Source organism: Gasterosteus aculeatus, chromosome 20 (assembly GCF_964276395.1).
Source record: "Gasterosteus aculeatus chromosome 20, fGasAcu3.hap1.1, whole genome shotgun sequence".
NCBI lineage: Eukaryota > Metazoa > Chordata > Actinopteri > Perciformes > Gasterosteidae > Gasterosteus > Gasterosteus aculeatus.
Window position 1 is genome coordinate 15,684,486 of NC_135707.1, and position 19,100 is coordinate 15,703,585.

Below are 19,100 nucleotides of genomic sequence, written 5' to 3' on the forward strand. Positions count from 1 at the left end.
GAACGGAAACCGTCCCCGCGGTGCTCTGAAGCAGCTTTTTCGATCAGCCGTGATTAGACATTATACATATTATAACGGAGCTTTGATTTCCACTTCTGCCTCAAACAAACCCTGTAATGTTCAGTCGCCTGACTGAGCGTCAGACGCCACAACCAGCTGGTGCCTTTAGTCAGCTGCTAAAAATCCATTGAAAAAAAAACAAACATGACATCTTAAACCATCCAACCAGCATCCAAATTCCTTCCTGTTCTCATGATAAGCTGCCAAAGGCACCTGTGCCAGCAAGTGTGGTTCCAGCAAAAGGGCAAATGTAAGAAAAACAAGCAAGCCTGCACGCAACAACAGTCACGTATCAGACAAACCAGTCAGAAGATCTAACTTCGGTGCCTGGTAACCTCACGACTGTTAGAAGGAACAGTGTGTTTGACGGCTTCTTTGAAGAATCACTTATGTCGATCGCGGATCCTCCGAGTCTGCTGCGTGCCGATCAATGGCAAGTGGTACACGTAGGGAACGTGAATTAACTGCTGGGCGGGGAGCGTATCGAATAGCGAACAGATCAATGTGAAGAAGCCCCTGCGAGGTACGACTTTCCTGTTGATGATGAAGCATCAGCAAAAACCGCAGCTCGGCAGTTCTGTGCAAGCAGGCATGTATGAATAGCACATCTATAAAGACATACCTCAATCATGCATGAGTGCAAATATAGAATAACACATTGTTGATGGGTGGGGAAACTAGTTTTGCATAATGTTGGTTCAGTGTTGACCTTCCTCTGAATGTCATTTGGTTGCTGCATCCGTCCTTTGATGCAGTGTACATTGTCTGGTGTTTGATGTGTAATCATAACCGATGCTTTATTGACTGTAATGGAAGATGGAAAGGAGGCAATGAGGTCTGTGTTGTGTTAGACATGTACAGTTGAACGTCTCTCAGACAAGAAAAAGGGAGCCGTAAGATGTAACTCACTTCAAACATTCATAATGCACATTATCATTATGATTAATCAACTGGATTGGACCGACAACTCATGTATTATGAAAGGACTTTAAGGTGATTCATTGTGGGGACACAATTTACAACATTTACACTGCAATTCAGCGACTAAAAGCAAACACTCCGACTCCCATTAACCATTAACAGATGGCTCTACTGACTGGTAAAACACGTGTTGAGTCACTATGTCTTGTTGAAAAAGGTACTGAGCTTATACGAGCCATCACTACTGCTTGGTTGAGTTATGTTATTATGAATAAATGATTTTGGGGGATTGTTATTATTGCCCGAAAGTAAAGAACAATGCAAAGAAGTCGCTCCTCCACCACTTTTTTCTTAGTGTGGACTGGAGGCAACAATTGTCTCAGTATTCAATACACAAAACAAAAAGAGCAGCTACACACAAGTCTTAGAATATGTTGTTTTCTTTAGGCTTCGGTAAACTCTGTTGTTACACAAGCCCACTGGGATCGACAAACCAGCGCCTCTCTCCTCCCTGTCGGAGTGGAGCAGGTCATCAGGCACCTGCTCTGGAGGCTGGATGACACCTTTCATTTCACAGCGAGCACAGGAGGTGTTGTCCTCCCCGGAGGGATCGTGATTCCCTTGATCCCGTGCCCGAGAACCGCGCAACACCGTCTCTCCGGCTGCGGATGACGTGCGACGGCCACCTCCCAGCCCCGGGCTCCCCGGGGGGCGCCGACACACCACGGCCCTCGCCGAGAACCGCGGCCGGTCGGAAGCTCAGCGGTTAGCAAAGAGCTCAACGCGATACCGAGGCGATGAAACACAGGACGTGCCGAGGAGCTGCGAGCTCCCGTGGAGATGACGCCTCCCTCCACCTCGTGCATGTTCAGTGTGTCGGCAACCGAGCAACAACAACCGGCTTGCTTCTGCTGGTGGCGACGTTGGAAGTCGCCCTGCAGATGAAGGCGGCAGCGTTCTCATCAAACCACGAGCGCGGAACCGCGCTCTCTCCCGCTGAGGAGCTCCGGTCCCGCTGTGGAGGGCTGTGAGAGGAGCCCCTGGTGACCCTCTCCGTCGGTAGAACCCATACATCTGACCCGTAAATCGGCTATTGAAAGAGAATGTGTAACGACAAATGATGTAATAATATTGGACAGCCAAACCTTTAAGAAACACACACAGAGATGCAGTTTAAGTTTGATCTCTTGTGCTGCAGATATTTCAGTAAGTACACAAAAGTTCGCCCTTCTTCAACTCAGCTCACCCCGAGAACAATCAAGACCGACAGCGAAGGGGGAAAACAGACGCCGCTTGTCTTCCTCTGCGTGCTTCTTGAACGCTCCACGCTCTTCCTACACAAACGTCGTCCACGTCTCGAAGGGTTTCTTCTTCTTGCAGAATAAGCAACTAACTTTATCTTTCATTATTATACTTTATTTTGTGCAATTACATTTTTTGGACACGCGGCTATGAGACACACTGTGACACAGTGAAGTCCGCTGCACACATTGTACGTGAGGAGATGGATGATTCCCTTCACCCTGGGGGGGTTGCATCTTCACTGCAGAACGCCTCAGTCACACGGATAGATTCATTCAAGGTGGCACAAAAAGACCTCGGGGAAGTTGGTTTGATGGGAAGAGAAAAGTTGAAACTCTTGACTGAGCTCTTCTATAGTATATGTTTTATTAATGTAGCACGATCGATTATGCATGCAGCATGCATGAGTACGAGTGTATACAGTATCTGTGGAGAAAATCCAATGATTTGCCTTTTATTAGAATTCGTTCAGAGCTGTAACCTCATTAATAAAACAGTTCAGTAAAACACAATTCAGCAAATTTCCACTTTTGCAAACACAAATATCTCCCGGTCTCCTATATCCCCCTTTACAAAAGTATTTTTTTCGAATTAGTGCCTTCATCTGCTGAGTTAAAGGTCATTATAAGGAACATTTGGCCTTCACAAATCATTAAGCTTCATGTATTAGGGTAAGTACCAACTTCTTACCACACTGCTCGCTCCAAACAAATGGCATAACGCAGCATCAGCAGCTTCTGAGCCAGTGTTGCAAAGCAGCTTTTGAGCGTTTTACAAGTTGAAGGAGCGACAGTGGGTTTTAATGCCGTCATTCCTGGTTATGCTGATTTCTTGATCACACACTTAAATGTTTCCAACTGTGCTTTCCACTTAAACTACCATATAACCAATATTACCTTCAATGATAAGCTTTTTGGGGGTCAAACACATCATTAATACCTTCTATTGTACATCACTTTGTGTGTCAGCAGATTTTGAATTCGTAGCCAGGGTGTCGACGTGTATGTAAGTTGAAATTCAAGATATGATTTGGTCGCTTACCAAAGACTTCGTCTTGTGATTCCGGTTCGTCTGTTGCTGCTGCTGTCTGCATCGCTGCTGGTTCAGGTGAAGGAGCCTTTAACAGGAACACAAAAACAGATTGAAGAGGTGAGGCACTGAGGTGCCATGGCAACAGAGCAAAGACAGAAGAGAGAGAGAGAGAGAAGAAGAAGAACGACAGGCATGGTTACAACTGTTTAGGGTAGACCTGCTGCTGTGATGGCAATTCTTAACCTTTCATCATTTACACGTCTTATTGATGCACTTTAGTAATTGTTTTGTGTTTTTTAACAACCATATATGCAGACATACACTTTTCAGCATCAAACCTTTGACAGAAGTATAGGATTGATGGCTTTTGTTGCTAATGTTGTAATAAGTAGTCTATCGCGTCAGCTTACAACAGTGAATCTCAACAAGAGAAAATAACAATTTAATTCAGAAATGAACACCAAAGATTCATTTCCAGCAGGCCATTGTGTGCTGGAAACCCATTCTGATGTCCTCCGTGGTACATTTTGTCAATGCCGAGCTCCGTCTGAGACAGTGAAACTTACGCAGCTGTCACTGAGGGGAAGCTCATATTGAGGAAACATGAATATTAAAATGGTACCATCTAATCCTTGAATGGGAACATGGGCCTTTCTTATCAGGCTTACCAGATATATACTGAACTAAGGATTAGGCTGTCAGTCCAGGCCCTTTTTACTTTGCACTAATTAATCTCAACTATCATTTATCATTTAAACAAGTCCATACGTCACAATCATTTATTTGTATTTCATAGTCACACAACAGAGGTTTCAACTGAACTAAATGTCTGCATTTGCTAATGCTCCGATTTTATAAATCCTCCTACTGATTCCCTCCTCCTCCCTGGAGACAATATACAATCAGGCAGCGCCACCTTCCACTTCCCAGTGTGATTGCCAACACAGGGAATCCACACTGTTCTCCGAAATATGTGGGCAAACCGCTCACAATTACATACAAAAATGAAGCAAGTAATTCCCGATGTACATCACGTAAATGTTAGTGCCAAATTCCTTTTAAAACAGTGGGTTTCAGATTCAATCAACAAGCTCAATGCTGGATCGTAGATAAAGTCACCCGTCATTATGGAGCAGAGTTTTTGAATGTTTGATTCTCAATAAAAAAAACACATTTTGCGTTTTAAATTCATGCACATTCACTGTTTGAGGAATACCTGCATAGATCATGAACCTTTTTCTGCAAATGTATTTTTATTTTTTCAGATGTAGCACTAGCAATGGTTAAATGATGTGTAACAGCAATCCTCTTTACAGATGGAGAGATGGAGAGAAATGCAACTTTTATGTAAAACTCTGTGTAGCCATTACATTAGCAGAGAATGTTAGCTCAAGATTAACTACAATTAGCAGTTCTATGCTACACTAATTTACTACACTGAATGTCTGCTGCTGGTTTACTTTCATATTGGGAACCGCTTGAACTTTCATTGTTATCTTTTCAACCTGCTTTCATTGCTAAATCAGTTTAACATCCTAGATGGATCCTATAAGTATTTATTAGACCCTCTTGTCTGCTTCTATATGAAATCAGTTTTGTCTTTTCCAAGGAAATGGATCATATTTATGCAGTGATTGACAATGTGGTCTCAATAGTAACTCTTGAGAAGAAAAGAAGGCTTGACGGAGGAGCATTGATTGGCAGGGCTCAGCGCCGGGTCAATTGTTTTAAATGGAAACAAAAATAAAATCTAACCGGAGCAAGAGAAACAAATTAAATATTAGAGTGTGTAAAGCATTTCTGTGGTTTGCTCGATATGTTCATGTCTTATTCCGACATTTACAATTAAATGTTTTTAACTATATCTACATTTGATCTTTTAACCGTTGCACTGATCTGATACTAAGTGTCCAAGGTCGGTCCAAGGACCCTCAATGATCATCGAGAGACAACGATACGGAGGACATACATTTCACGAGGACTTTTGCTTTGATACAGCTTATCTTATCACGACTTTCCCACAGTCTGCCGGCATTTCAACATTTCTTCCCATCATTAAGGCACTCCTGCACACCCACACGCATCAATACAGCTGTCTAGTATTTCAATTCAGCTTGGCACTTTTTGTAAGTGTCGATAATTAGCAATGCAAATAACAAATCCCACTTCCTGCGCCGAGCGCCTGATGATTGATTGCTTGTTGATCGTATATAGCTGGAAGCAGGGCCGACTCATCGGATAGAATCCACAAGTAATGCGCTTGAGGGGAGCAATGGAAATAAAATAGAAAAGAAACACTTGTATTTTGACATTGATGAAATATGGACATGATTTTTTCCCATTGATGATTAATTCAGGCACTCTCATTTCGGTCCCTTATGGATTTTACACGATGCAGAGACTCGGGTCTTCATTTCCATAAACCCAGCAGATTGCAGTTCAGGAGCGCTTTGCCCAGTCTGCTGCAATCGTGCCAAGCACGTCACGAGTAAGCCAAAGATGGCCTGGATGGCTACTTGTTTAAGTGGTTCCCAAATCAACTCCATAAATATACCAGATTGTGTCATTTAGGACCTCAACTTGTAGGAGCCAATGATTTACAAACCGGCTATCGAGTGTTCTTAACTACACAAAATGATTTGCTGATTAACAAACAATGTCTCTTTCTTTATGGGAGCGAATGGGAAGACGGCTGATTGCAGGGGGGGGTTGCTTGGTGGGTCTGCAAATTTCCCCAGGTGCTAATAGGTCATCTATTATTTGCTTTTGTATGTAATGCCATTGCTCGAAAGGTTCTGTGTGAACAAACCATTACGTTTCCCATAAAATGTCTAAATCTATTTCAACACTTCAAAAACAACATCAAAACACTTGTAACATCTTCCTTCAGGAGTTTTATATCATGCATGGAGCCATTAAGTGCGCATTTCAGATCCCATTGACACGACTTTCACTTTAAAATGAGCCATTTGGAATGTTTGCTCTATAACATTAGCTTAATGAGCTGGTTAGCTACAGCCAACAAACTCTGCAGCTTCAAATAAAAAGCCTGTTTCCGTGCACCTCTTTCTGGTATCAAGAACCCTTTCGTTTCAAAACGAATATCTGCCACCTTCATCTCCGCATACGAGCGTCTTGGCTGTTTTTCTTGTTAAAAGCCGCAGCTCCACTAAGCCCTCTGATTTCCGTTCTTTACGGTGTGTGGTTTAATGTGCCTAAGTGCTCCTTAAATGTCAGTGGGTGGAGGGGAATTGTGCCGCCATTTGAGCATCTTTCAGAGCTTGGCTGATTGGAACCTTTCAAAGACCCCTCTTCGGCGTCTGTGGTTAGGGGATGGCTGCCTCGTTGGAACGGATCATCTCCACATCACTAAGACATGAAGAGCACCAGACGCACTGCGTCCGTGCCTTCCAAAGGCCGGCTTTGTACCATCTCTTTGAAACAAGCACTTACTTTTGTGGTTCTAATAGATGAGACTGGGGGGCGAGCGATGGTATGATAAAAGACGCGACAGAGCATAGGACGGACTTGAGGTGATTAAAGTGTAATCATTCTTCAGACGGAGGATAGATCTCAGACGGAGGGACAGAACAGACAGGAACATGCCTGCTGGGCTGGTCGCAACATACCCAGCGGCTCTAATTGGGCACAATGGCAGCGCTGAAGCCTCGAGGTCTGCTGGCTGAGCTTCAAGCTCCCTCATCTGGAGACGGCAGCGTTCAGTTCAGTTGCAGTATTATGACCGGGTCACGGCCGAGCACACGGGAGAATTGACCAAGATGCGTCGTGATCTGATGATAAAGCGCCCTCGCAGCAAGGATCAAATGCTCAGCGACCCCTCGGAGGCCACACGATTTAGTGCCTCTCATTACAAGTTGAGCTGCTTGACGCTTTAGATTTTTAAATGCCATCCGCTGAGACCGTGCCCTTCACCCCCCCCCAACACACACACACACACACACACACACACACACACACACAGTAATCAGTGTGTTCGGAGCAATTCATACGTGAGGCCATAGTGATAGTGACGACTGTAGAAGAAGAACATAAAATGTTCATTTCTACGAACAAAATTCAGAAAGGCCAGTGATTGATGAATTAGAAAAAAAATTATAATAATTATATAATTATGTAAGGCTGACACACGGCAGTTAACATTCGTGGTCATTTAAGGAGTTTTGAGGTTGTTGTTTATTTACAAAGGCTTCCCAAAACAAAAACAGGTGTAAAGAAGAGATTAAACTGTGAGTTTATCTTATACTTATACAATTAGCTGATTATACAGAGACTCTGTGTGTATACAATGCATATTACATAAATCGTTCTTGAAAGTCTTGGAGTATTTTTTGGGGTCGCACCCACCTCTCCTTACTGCACCATATCTGGAGTTATTTCTACATTTTGCAATAATAATGAGCGAACAACCTTGTTCTTGAACTGTTTGAGATTCCCTGCAACACCGTCTGACGGTGTGAGCGGTGGGTCGTACCTGCAGCTGGAGGGAGTTGGCCGATGGTTATCGCAAGCGCAATCATGGAGCGAGAGCCGTAGAGAGTCACTTCTTCGCGTTCTTTTTCCAAGCTGAGAAAAGTGCACCATCTCCCCTGAGATGGCTTTCTCTCTGCTAGTTCGGCATCAGTAGGAAACGCGTGAGGCTGCAGAAAGACTACAACTCTGCAGCATCGATGTTTCCTGCTGAAGAAAAATAGATTCCTGCCACTGTCGCCGGGCAGGATACATCTCAACATGTCACCGTCCCTGGCTGCCGGTAATTTGGTTCATCGCAAACGGATTCATTTTAAAACGGCTCGATGTTGTTTTACCAGTTGCTTTTCTCTCAGCCCACAGACTTGAATCATGTTACTGAATCATGACAAACGACTGAATCACTATCCATCTCTGATCTATCCTTTGAAGAATTTGTAGGCTTTGTATCTGTAGGATTCTGCCAATGTTTCAACGTACTTTGTGCATCGGTCTGTAATTCACTGTTGATGACACACACCAGTTAGTGCGTCAGCAGAAATCTGCACCAATCACAACAGACATATTTGCATTCGATAACATGAGGGCGTCTGTTCCATTCCGCCCAAAACACAACAGAACAACCCCCGGTGTCGATCTGAGTGGGACATGAAGCTATATAACTGTAAGCGGTGTAAAAACATCAACGGTTTTTCGTCAGAGTGCTGTTTTGAGGTGTGACTAAGGATTTATGGGTCCATTTGACCTTTCTTGAAACGGTAAGGGACCGGGAACGGGATCGCGACTCAGAAAACAGCCCCTAACCAGAACCGGCTTTACTCTGTCACGCTGTGCTCCTGCTAAACTGTTGCTATGACAACTGGCTGTTTTGCCAGGCCTTTCAATTGACTTTGATGTCATGATAATCAAGCCAAGAGGAAGCCGAAAAATAAGTACAAAGATGGACAATTATAAAGCTGAAGGAACAACGCGGCTCCCTTAGCAGCTTCGCACTTGACGAATGTGTCTCTTTGCTGCTCTTTGCAGACTGAGGAAACAAATCAACTGAGGGCTGAAACATCGACCTCCCTACTATTCCGGGCTCCCGTCTCCTACGGTGCCCAGACAGGATCACTGCGGCCATTAAAGGGGCCAGCCAGGTGGACGCAAGACAGACCCCACGGGCAGATGGCGGCGTCTTACGCTGCAGCCTACAGCCCCCAATGCTGTTTTAATTTTCTGCACCACCTTCTTGGCGGCCTGGCTTGAGGGCGGCTCAAAATAAGCCAGCGGGGTTGGGGGGGTTGAATGTGGATCCTCCTTCTCGCACAGGGCAGTGTCTGGCTCGTCATTTGCAGAAAGAGGAGTCTAAAATGATCAAACGTAATCCCTCAAACGTATGGGCTTTAATTGCAGCACCAATGGAAGCAGACATTTCATGTCAAGTGCTAAACCCGGGGCACGAAAGAGCACCTTGCTTCCCGGCCAATTAAAAATGCCTATTGTGAGGGCCCTGAGGCCTTTGCCCGTCGCAAAAGAGAAAAGAAAAAAGACCCACTTCATTTAATACTTAAAATATGGCATTGGATGTAGAGGCTTGGATTTTCTCAACCTTACTCTACAAAGTAATGCTGCCATCCTTTTTCATGTGCAATTATCCCACTACAGCGGTAAACAAAATCCACCAGACAGCATAATGTCTTTCTTTTATAAGATCAATGCTAGAGAGCTGAACATTGGGAACGAAGCCAAACACAGTCCTGATGACCCCCTAATGGTTGGTTGGGATACGGCGAGAGCGTTGATGCACACGATCACCTGTCTCTATCCTGCAGTCCAACTGGCTTCTCCCACACGGCTGTTAAAACTGAGGTTTGTGCTTTTGAGTGAATTATTATACTGTGAAACTCACAGGAAGCCATCATGCCCCCAACAGGCCCCCCACAGAGAGGCACTGCACTATTAACAATAGGGTAGTAATATATTAGGTAATATATATATATTATATTATATTATGTGTATATAAATATATATATATTGTTATTATTATATTATAATACATTATTAATATATTGTGTACAGTGAAATAATAATGCATAAGTATGAGCAGACATCGACGGACATCCACGCAAAGTCGTCTGCGCCTCATCTTTTCTCTCGCCACGACAACGCGCTCCATGTGAACCAAAGAGTCGGTGCATTATTCCATAGTTTAATACGTCTGAGGAAGGACTATGGAGAGTTGCCTGTGGCCGCGCGGCGTGACCACTGCAAAACTTTGATTTGTGATCCGAGTGGCTGAATTCGGGGCAGAGTCAGATGTGACCACAAACAGAGTCCCAGAAATCAATATATTGTATATGTATTAATATATTCAAAATATATTCTTTTAAACATTAAAGAAAACATTCCAGGCATAGAGCTTTGAGATACATAAGCTGTGACTTTTTCCGAAGGCATTCACGACCAGCTCACTGTAAAGTCCTTAACGGTCTGAGAGAAGCTGAAGGCAATAAATCAGAATGACAGAACAGAGTCCAAAGTCCTGCAGCTGAAGGCCGGTATTCAGACGATAAGGTCGGAGAAAATTCTCCAACACATGCTTCGTTCTCAGGCCGTCGTTTTAAAAAGATCCTACAAACACATTTGAAGATATCAATCTTATTCCGCATGCACAAAACAGGAAATGACACACCTGCTGCGAGGACTCTTACCTGGCTGTGTGTTGGTGATTCTCTCTTTCCTAGATGCTGGCCCATGCTTCTGTCAGAGACTGTGAGAGAAACAGAGAACACTGTAAACAGCTATGTGAGGCGTGCGTCCTCCTCCTTATCTAATAGAGAAGGGCTGCATCTTGCGTGTGAAACTGCATCACACAGAGCTCTACAAACACTGGCGCGGTCGCCAGTTTATTGCGCCTCGTTCGGCCTCGTGCGAAAGTCGGCTGCGGAGCCCCTGGCGCCGACCAATCAGCTAGACCGCGGGCGTTGGAAGAGGAGGGTGCTGGTCCGCTCACAAGTATGTTTATTTATACTCTCTGGTGTCTGAAAAGCGTCTTCAGACTGTCTGAGCAACAGGTAAAAAAAAGTGAGGGGAATCTCAAAATTCCACAACTGAGGCAAATAACAATTTTATAATTAAAGGTAATACTGTTTTTTATCCAACTGTAGTACTGAGTATTGACATAACAAAATCTCAGCCTGCACACACTATTTCAAGAAAGGAAAAAAGTACCTTTCCCTTCAAATTATCTTGGGGAGCATTTCTGGCTTCTAGGAGAGTTTTTGACATCAAAAAAGGCTTTTGCCATTTTGAGCACCTATTTCCTTTTATGGAACGTGGCAAAATTGCCGAAAATCAAATAACTGCATTAATAGTTGTTTGCAGTGATCCTCTCGCGTTAATCACTCACGGGTGAATCAGAAAATATGTTAATGAGGCCTTTGAACCATCACAATAAAAGATAAAAAGAAATCAAGATTCAATCATGATGATTATGTGCACATTCATGGACGCACGCACACGTGGGAATTAACACTTTATTTCCACGGTGAATAAACATCAAGCTATTGCATCGTTGCATTGTGCAGGGAGCACGGGGGGGAGCAATGTTTACCACAGACATTAGCTCCAGCAGTGCTTCAACATCCACTATGGCAATTTAAAAAAAAGGCTCCCAGGAACACTCGCCAAACTCTTCCAACAAGAGCGAGTTCCTCTTCTGAGAATCGCTCTCATTATAATGTAGCCTACTAATGCCTCTCGGCGGAGAGGAGCAGCCACATCTGAGAACGAGCTTATTAAAGAGAGACACTTAACTGCCCCGAGTGTTTTGTTTGGCTGTTTGTAAGCGGCGTAGTGACTGGGAACACGTTTGATCCAGTATTTGCCACAGTGTTCTGTGGTGCCGGGCGGGTAGTTTACAGTTGGGGTTTCCGCAAGCATTTTTTGGATGGAAACAATGTTTTTGAGAGCGTGTTACACTGTAATAACTATCCACACATACTAAAGCGAACAAGCTAACTGCTGCGTGTCAGACAATGGAGAGCATCCCGAACGGTTACGCTGCAATACTTTTAAAACAAATTAAAACCACCTTGTAACACCATTTTACTACCAGTACACGCATCTGGACAAGGATGACTCTACACACTATTACATAGCTAATGTTTATTTGCTGCTACATTAATGCCATTGATGGGTTTTTTAAGCTTACTCTTGAAAGCGCTTAAGTCCTTAGCTGCCGCACTAAAGGCTTAAAGCAGCTTAAAGGAATAAAAACGACTGGACTCATTGTCATGGTTCCTAAGATAATATTGCACAATACATAGAAATGAACAATGAACTTTGAAAACTACTTCCGGATTAGTAGAAGTGTAGATATATACTTGACTTATCCAGAAGAATGAAGAAAAGAACTGTGGTTTATTTTTGTGAACACTCAATAAACACGTTGTGAGAAAGCTAATTCTCCTGCTGACATGAGACTTCTCCCACAAATTAAAGGTCAGTGACTTTAAGAAATGTATTGACATTCTTCAAATACACGAGGGCGTAACATTCACTAACTCTGAAAAAAAAACGTAATTTTGAAAGGCCTTTGTGAAGTCAATGGGTTGACTCACGCCTGTGCTGTTTGATCTGATAATAAAGCCGTCAGTAACAGTCAGAGAAAACGCAAACAAGTCGCTATAAGAATAAACTGAAACTCTCTGTAGACTAAACCACCGGCTGCAGATATTAACGGCAGCTGTGCATTCAGGTTAGCCAAACAGCTGGAATACACTCTGATGGCTGCAGAGACATGCAGGGACTCTGAGGGTATGCGAGGCCTGAGACACAGTCTCCCCCTCGAATGGTGCGCGATCAAAGCCGAGATCATGCAAGGACTTGCGAGGGATTGTTGCATAACCGAGCGTGAGGAGCGGTGAGGAGGAGCGGAGGTGGGAGTGTGATACCAGGCTGCAATTACAATGCTCCCGCTGTACTTTTTACATGGCACTAAAAAAACAAACACTAGTTTGCCTGCTTTTTCCTCACGCATCCTCGTGTCATTTCAGAACTTCGGCGATAACACATTTAAGCTGTTATTCGGAAATTAACTGCCGCATCGCTGTTAGTAGCCAGGTGTGTTTCTGTTTTCCTTTTTAAGTACACCATTAGGATGTGAAAAGCTGATCTGATGGGGCGACGGGATACAGCCCAGCACCTGGAAGGATCCATTACCACTCAGCACATATGAGCAACGATCTGTCCGTCACATGTGGCGCTTTAAAAAAAGACAAAATACACACAAAAACTGCACGTCGACGTTTAAACAAACTTTCTGTTTTCTGGATTGTCGCGGATACTGGACCTATTTTCTGTTCTCTTTCAGGATTCCAACCTTAACAATGGAGAGGACTTTCAGTGCTGAGCTTGTGACGGCAGCACTGTCCACCAGAACCGCTGAAGGAATAATACCTGTGAAGACAACAGTCCCTCGTCCGCCTGCTCCCATTTTGGCTCAAGCAACATGTAACCAACCAATAAGCGGGACAGTCCTGCTTGTTAATGAGGGTTGAGGAGGCACGGTTATTTATTTGGTTGGAGAGGGGCATCACCTCGCTGCAACATAAATCCCCCCGTCGGGATGATGGATTACTCTATAGATTACAACAATGCTAATAAAACTCTTGGGAGCAAATCAGGTTTGGAAGCAATACCATTCGACTCAAACAAGCCTCGCTTTCTGTCCCTGCAGTAAGTTCGCTTGTGGTCCTACTTCTGACGAGATGGATGCGAGGAGCCAAGTAAACAATGTGCCACGTTTCATTCTTTCGTTTTCCCGCTCTGCAGCTTGTTAGTACATTAAAATGCCCCCTGGCGGTGTGCAATGCCAGCATTTACTATAGAAGTGGCAGATGACAAGAAGGAAATACGTTTTGGGGGAAATTTACATCGTCACATTCCGTTCTGTCGGGATTTAAGAGGGTTTTAGTTCAGTAAATCCACTAATACAGGGTCACTACAGTGCTGAACACACGGGAAACCAAGCAGAAAAACAGTCAGAGTTGTATCATATTATCATAGATGTATACATCATGTAGGGTAATGACGCTGTTACAAGGTTCAAAAACAGGTCTGTGTCCAAACAGCTTCTTTCCAGATCTGTTTCTGCGCCGCAGCAGCGCGCACAAACCCACCCAACACTCTGCTGTAACAACTCCAAGCGTGTTGGGTTTCATAAGCAGCCTGCGCAACATGCTCACAAACCTATTTCTTTGAGGACACTGCTAAAGCTGCAGCACGTGTGCCTTTGTCTGCTGTGTGGCCTGGCTCCTCTGTGTCGCTTCAGATTTGCTCTTGTGCAAGACGGACAGGCGGCTTCTTCTTCGCCCTCCAGCTGGCCTCGGTGGTGACTGCGCCGAGGAGTCAATGACGTAATGAATACGGACCCCACCAACGTGTGTGTGTGTGTGTGTGTGTGAGAGACGGGAGGAGAGGGGCTCTGATAGAACGGGGCTACAAACTGCCTATGTACCAGTAACAGGTTTCTCTTCTCACGGCAAGAGATTTGAGGGTCAAGGGTCAACATCTGTCACTCACGGCTGCCATCTTCTCGTGCACATGGAGATGAGTGCGTGCTGCAGGAAGCCTGACTTCCTCCCTCTCTCTCTCTCTCTCTCTTCCTCCCTCTCTTACAGCCTTTACTTGTTTGCTCTGTCAGGGTGCCAGGACAGGCTCATGCCGCGTTTGACAGAAGCAATGTAAAGGTGGAAGAGGAAGTGAGAGTCATACCTTAGCTTTCCAAAGCTAAAAACAAAACAAAAGGTTTTCGGCCCAAAAATAAATTATTTCTCACATAAAAAAAAGAACCCACTGCACCCACCGGTTTGTTCAAATTACCAATTAGTTATTTATAATGATAATTCATCTCTGGTTTAGAAGATCACAAACAAACAAGTACAAAGTGATCCAAGTGCTCTTGCCTGTATGAGATTAGCCAATGTTGCGTTAAACTTTCTCTGCATTTGTTTTTTGCTTGAGCACTATGTCGACCCATTCAGGCCTCACATCACACCTGATGGGAGTAACTAGAGCAACAACTGTTTCTTTATTCAAGTGTGGCAAGCATTCTGACTTCTGACTCTGCAGCTTTGGCAAAGTCCAACAGGATTCTCGTCAGCGTTTGCTGAAGCAACAGTTGCTTCACTTTCCCGCTCGCTGTGGCTGATCAAATCGGACAGCAGCAGTTGTCCTTCTCCTGCTACGACTAAGATGCCCGGACTTGTCTTCCAGTATTTTTTGTTCTAATGATCCTTAGTTTGATAAAATAACAACTCACACACACACACACACACACACACACACACTTAGATATTCGTGCACAGGGGCAGAAGAGGGTAAAGTGTATAAACCAGGGACCAACGCCTTGGTGTCAAAAGCGAAGCCAAAGCGGGAGGCGCCTCCCTCTGTTTGCAAAAAGAAAGTCGGATTGTACATATTCTACTTCTCATTGATTCATTAAGTAAACACCATGGTCTGGTATGGTCTGAATCCGTAGTTTCAGGCGTTCATCAAACGTCATTTATGGTCCCATGTATAGTGAGCTGGAGCACAAAGCAGGGTGCGCTTTAGGGTTCGGCTACCTTGTGGTTGACAGGCGGCTCCGCCGGCATTGAAGGTCTGCGATTTTCTCCTAAAGCTTCAAACGCTTCGCAGTGTGTTTTCTAGTGTTTTCAGGTCATGAAATGTAATCAGAAAGGTTTTGATTTGACTAAAAATCTCCCAATCAGTGTTTGGTTGTAGTAGGCGCAAACCTGCCTTATCGTGAATGGTTTCAAAAGAAAAAAAAAAAAAAAGACTGTCCAAAGAAAAAACGTGACCGCAGCCAAAATCCCAAAATCGAGGCTTCAAAGCGGCTGTTGTATTTAGGCACAATTTCTCTGAAATTCTGAAAAGACTGCTGAGGGATTGTCCCTCTTGAAGAAGCAGATGGCTTCAGACTTTACTGGGAAAACAATACTCCCTGGGGTCCGATGCTGTGTGCGGCTATCGCCTTGTTTATTCAAGCATATGTTGTGCATCGGCACCTCCCGTGCCTCCCTGGGGTGTGCAAGTGATGAAGACCCGATGCCCACATCATAAGCTTAATGCCCCTCGGTGGAGATTCAGAACCGCTGCCACCTGGGGCGAGTCGCCTAATAACCCAAGGACCTCTCGACTCGTCCGGGCCGAACCCTCTGCTGCTGTAATCCCTCTGAGAGGCTGTGACGCCGCCGTGGATGAAAGCGGACAGGCTCGCGCCTCGCCTTTTCCCCATGCGAGGTGTTCGTGTACCAGGTAATGTGACTCAACCTGTCTGCCAAGAACAGGCACAGACAGGAGGGTGAGGGGGGAAGTGAGAGAAGAGCGGAAGTTTGGGAGTCTGCAAGAACGGAAGTTGACTAACCTCAGTGTATCACCTGACGTCACACACACACACACACACACACACACGCTGTGAGCAGTGTGGGGAATTCGAACAGAACACCTTCCTCTTAAGTGTCGGCAAAACTACACTCACGGCCTGCTGGTAAAAGCCCGCCTTGCGCACGAGGCAGAGGAATGCAGAGTGCCACACGTGACGGCCGAGCAGACCTCTTGGCGAGTTCCTTGCCGGCTGAGCTGAGGCGAATCCAAAGCTATGCAAAGGAATGCATTCCTGCTGCTTTCCCACCTCAGGTAATCGCAAGCCAACACAGGCTTCTCCTCAAACTATGTGAAGTGTAACCTACACACTGCTTGCTACGTGAAGCTCCTGTAAAGTAATGTTATCTGTACATGTGAGCACAAGGGGATTGTGCCATTACATGGTACAGGTGATATTTATTAAAGCATGATTTTAAACCACTAACGTGATTTGCTTTGTGCTTATCAGATAAAGGAGGATGAAAGGATGAAGGTGCGCAGTACAGCTGTGCATGGTTTGTATAAGATGGAGTCAGAGGTCACCTTGCTGATAGTTCCCTGGCTGGAGGACGTCCAGGGCTGCAGGCTTTAATAAATCAGTGCCGTTCAGACGTATGCAGCCACTCGTGTGCGAGTATTTTATTTATAGGCCGTGCATAGAAGCAACATTAAATGAGCATGCGTTGAAACCCACTTTCTCTCTGTGTTTAAAAAAAAAACCCAAAACAAACAGACTGTGTGTAAACATGACAGTCCATATCTCGTCATAGAGTCTGCTGTTACATCTTCTTCAGCAGTTCTCTGCTTCTACTGACCAACAGTACAGCAATCAACAGTTGTTCTGCTCAGTTAGGCCAATTTACTTGGACGGTTTCTGATAGAAGCCTTCACTGTTTTGTTTTTTTGTAAAGTCAATTTACACGGTAAGCTGGCTGGATGCAGAGTGATGTAATACAGTAATACAGCGATGTTTTCTGTCTATATTACATGTAATGTAATACTATAAATAAATAATCTATTGAAACCAACACAGAAAGGTTTAGTTCTCTCATTTAAGTGCCACAAAAAAGACGGTGTAAAACTCCATTACAATTTTTCTAATTTAAAGAAGATACAATTTGATGCATGATGACATGCATCGTTTGGCATTGTTTCTACTTTAACATGATTGTTATGCTGATATGATCAATTCGGCATATAAATGACCCGCCTTTCGAAACGTACTTTCATCAAGATTGAAATAAATAGCCCGGTGGTCTGATGCTCACAGCCAACTGAACACACGGGGGTTTCCGGTAGCAAACCGCGCTGGAGCAATTAGAAATGTCTAACTTTTAATGGATTTAAGTACTTCTTGTCGTAAGCTGTGTATGCCGAATGGAAGAAACCCACCTAATGATCGACATCAGGCTTTACGATCGTCCGGAACAGCGTGTTATACCACCACTAAGCAAAGAAGAATTGTAAAACACGCTGCCGGTAAACTGTGATTGGTCCAACGAGAGACGGCAACAGGGCGGGTGGTGGTGCTGGTGGTGGTTGTAGTATGGAGGCGGGCGACGCGGGGGGGGGGGGGGACACTGTAAAAGCACCTGACAAACAGGGACACTTTTCGGTGACAGCGGTCCTCATTAAACAACACTCACAAGTCACGTCAGGTGGAATAAGACCCGGGACGAGCGCGGAGGCGTCATTCCGAGCAGGTTCCCTCGCGCGCGCTGTAAACACGGCGACGCGGATAACGTGTTTACAAGCGTCACGCCGCGTATTTCGTAGTATAAAGCAGTGGCCGTGGGGGGCGATGGTAACGTGTGTGACTGTCTTTACGTATTTCTCCTTCTTGTGCGTGTGTGTGTGTGTGTGTGTGTGTGTGTGTGTGTGTGTGTGTGTGTTAATTTGACCAGGTCGACTGCGCACGTACCCTTCTCCGGTGTTCTCTGTGCCAGATGCATCCACAGCTGCGCCTCTCGTCACCGACTCGTCAGTCTTCCAAAAAAATAAAAACGGTGGTCGTCGGCACCCACAATAACGCCTTTTCCTCTCCGCCCCCCCTCTACCTTTTTGTGGGTTCCCCGTTGCTGTAATCAGTCAAGTGTCTCCGTGTCAGATGGGGGGGGGGGGGGGAATAGACGCGCGTCGCGGTGCTTCCTGATTCGGGTGCTGTGGTGTTGTTCTTGAGGGGTGGGGCGGAATGCGCCTTTAGTCCGCCGAGAAATATGCGGCCGACAAAAAAGCACGTTGGTGCACGCCGGTGTGTTATTGGTGTGACTTGTGCTCCTCGCCAGGGTTGAGGTTGGATAATATTTTTTTTATTTTTTTATTTTTATAATATCTCGCATCGGCTGGCCGCAAATAAAAGGAACTCAACGGGGTTTGCAGGCTCATTTCCTGCAGCGCTGCGCTTTGTCGGTCGCGGCTGCAACCTGCAGTGTGTCGGTGCTTTGCTCAAGGGCAGTTGTTGTTTCGGGAGAGGTGGGTTACATCCGCTGGCTGCAGACTTTATTCAGACAGTGCGGGGACAGACATCCCCATCATATATACCCACTTACTTCAATATACTTCCACGGTGATAATATGCACCAAAGTGTCGCTTTTTGCCAATTACTCGAGTATTATCCGAGTATTACCGCCTACTTTACTTTCCTTTCGCTTTTCTACAGTTTGGTGACATGACTTCAGAAGGCTACGCAGTTTAAATTCAGGACTTTCACTTGTCGTGGAGTATCTTTACATTGTTAACTGATCTGAATATTTCAGCACTGCACCTAAATTAAATGTATCAATCGTGCAGGCAAAGGTTCATATTGTGGCAAGCTTGGCTAGATGAACGAGACAGGAGACTGGTATTAATTTTGCTGCCCTTCCTGTGTTTCATACACCGCACG

The 19,100-nt window shown here is 44.9% G+C and overlaps 1 protein-coding gene and 1 long non-coding RNA gene across 2 annotated transcripts in view; one reads left to right on the top strand and one right to left on the bottom strand.

Annotated features, from left to right (window-relative positions):
* The window catches only part of LOC120810965 (myelin basic protein), a 27,443-nt gene extending 8,798 nt beyond the window's left edge, over positions 1 to 18,645 (bottom strand). Inside the window, exons 1-3 of the mRNA XM_078095362.1 lie at positions 18,137 to 18,645; positions 10,497 to 10,555; positions 3,325 to 3,400 (exon numbers count right to left, since the gene is read on the bottom strand). Coding sequence (XP_077951488.1) covers positions 3,325 to 3,400; positions 10,497 to 10,555; positions 18,137 to 18,167 — 166 coding nt within the window. The 5' untranslated portion in view covers positions 18,168 to 18,645. The remainder of the gene's footprint in view (positions 1 to 3,324; positions 3,401 to 10,496; positions 10,556 to 18,136) is intronic.
* Positions 16,232 to 16,941, top strand: LOC144389740 (uncharacterized). The gene is made up of 2 exons (XR_013453891.1): positions 16,232 to 16,488; positions 16,685 to 16,941. It is a non-coding gene; the product is annotated as an uncharacterized LOC144389740 (long non-coding RNA).
* Positions 18,646 to 19,100: the final 455 nt, after the last annotated feature.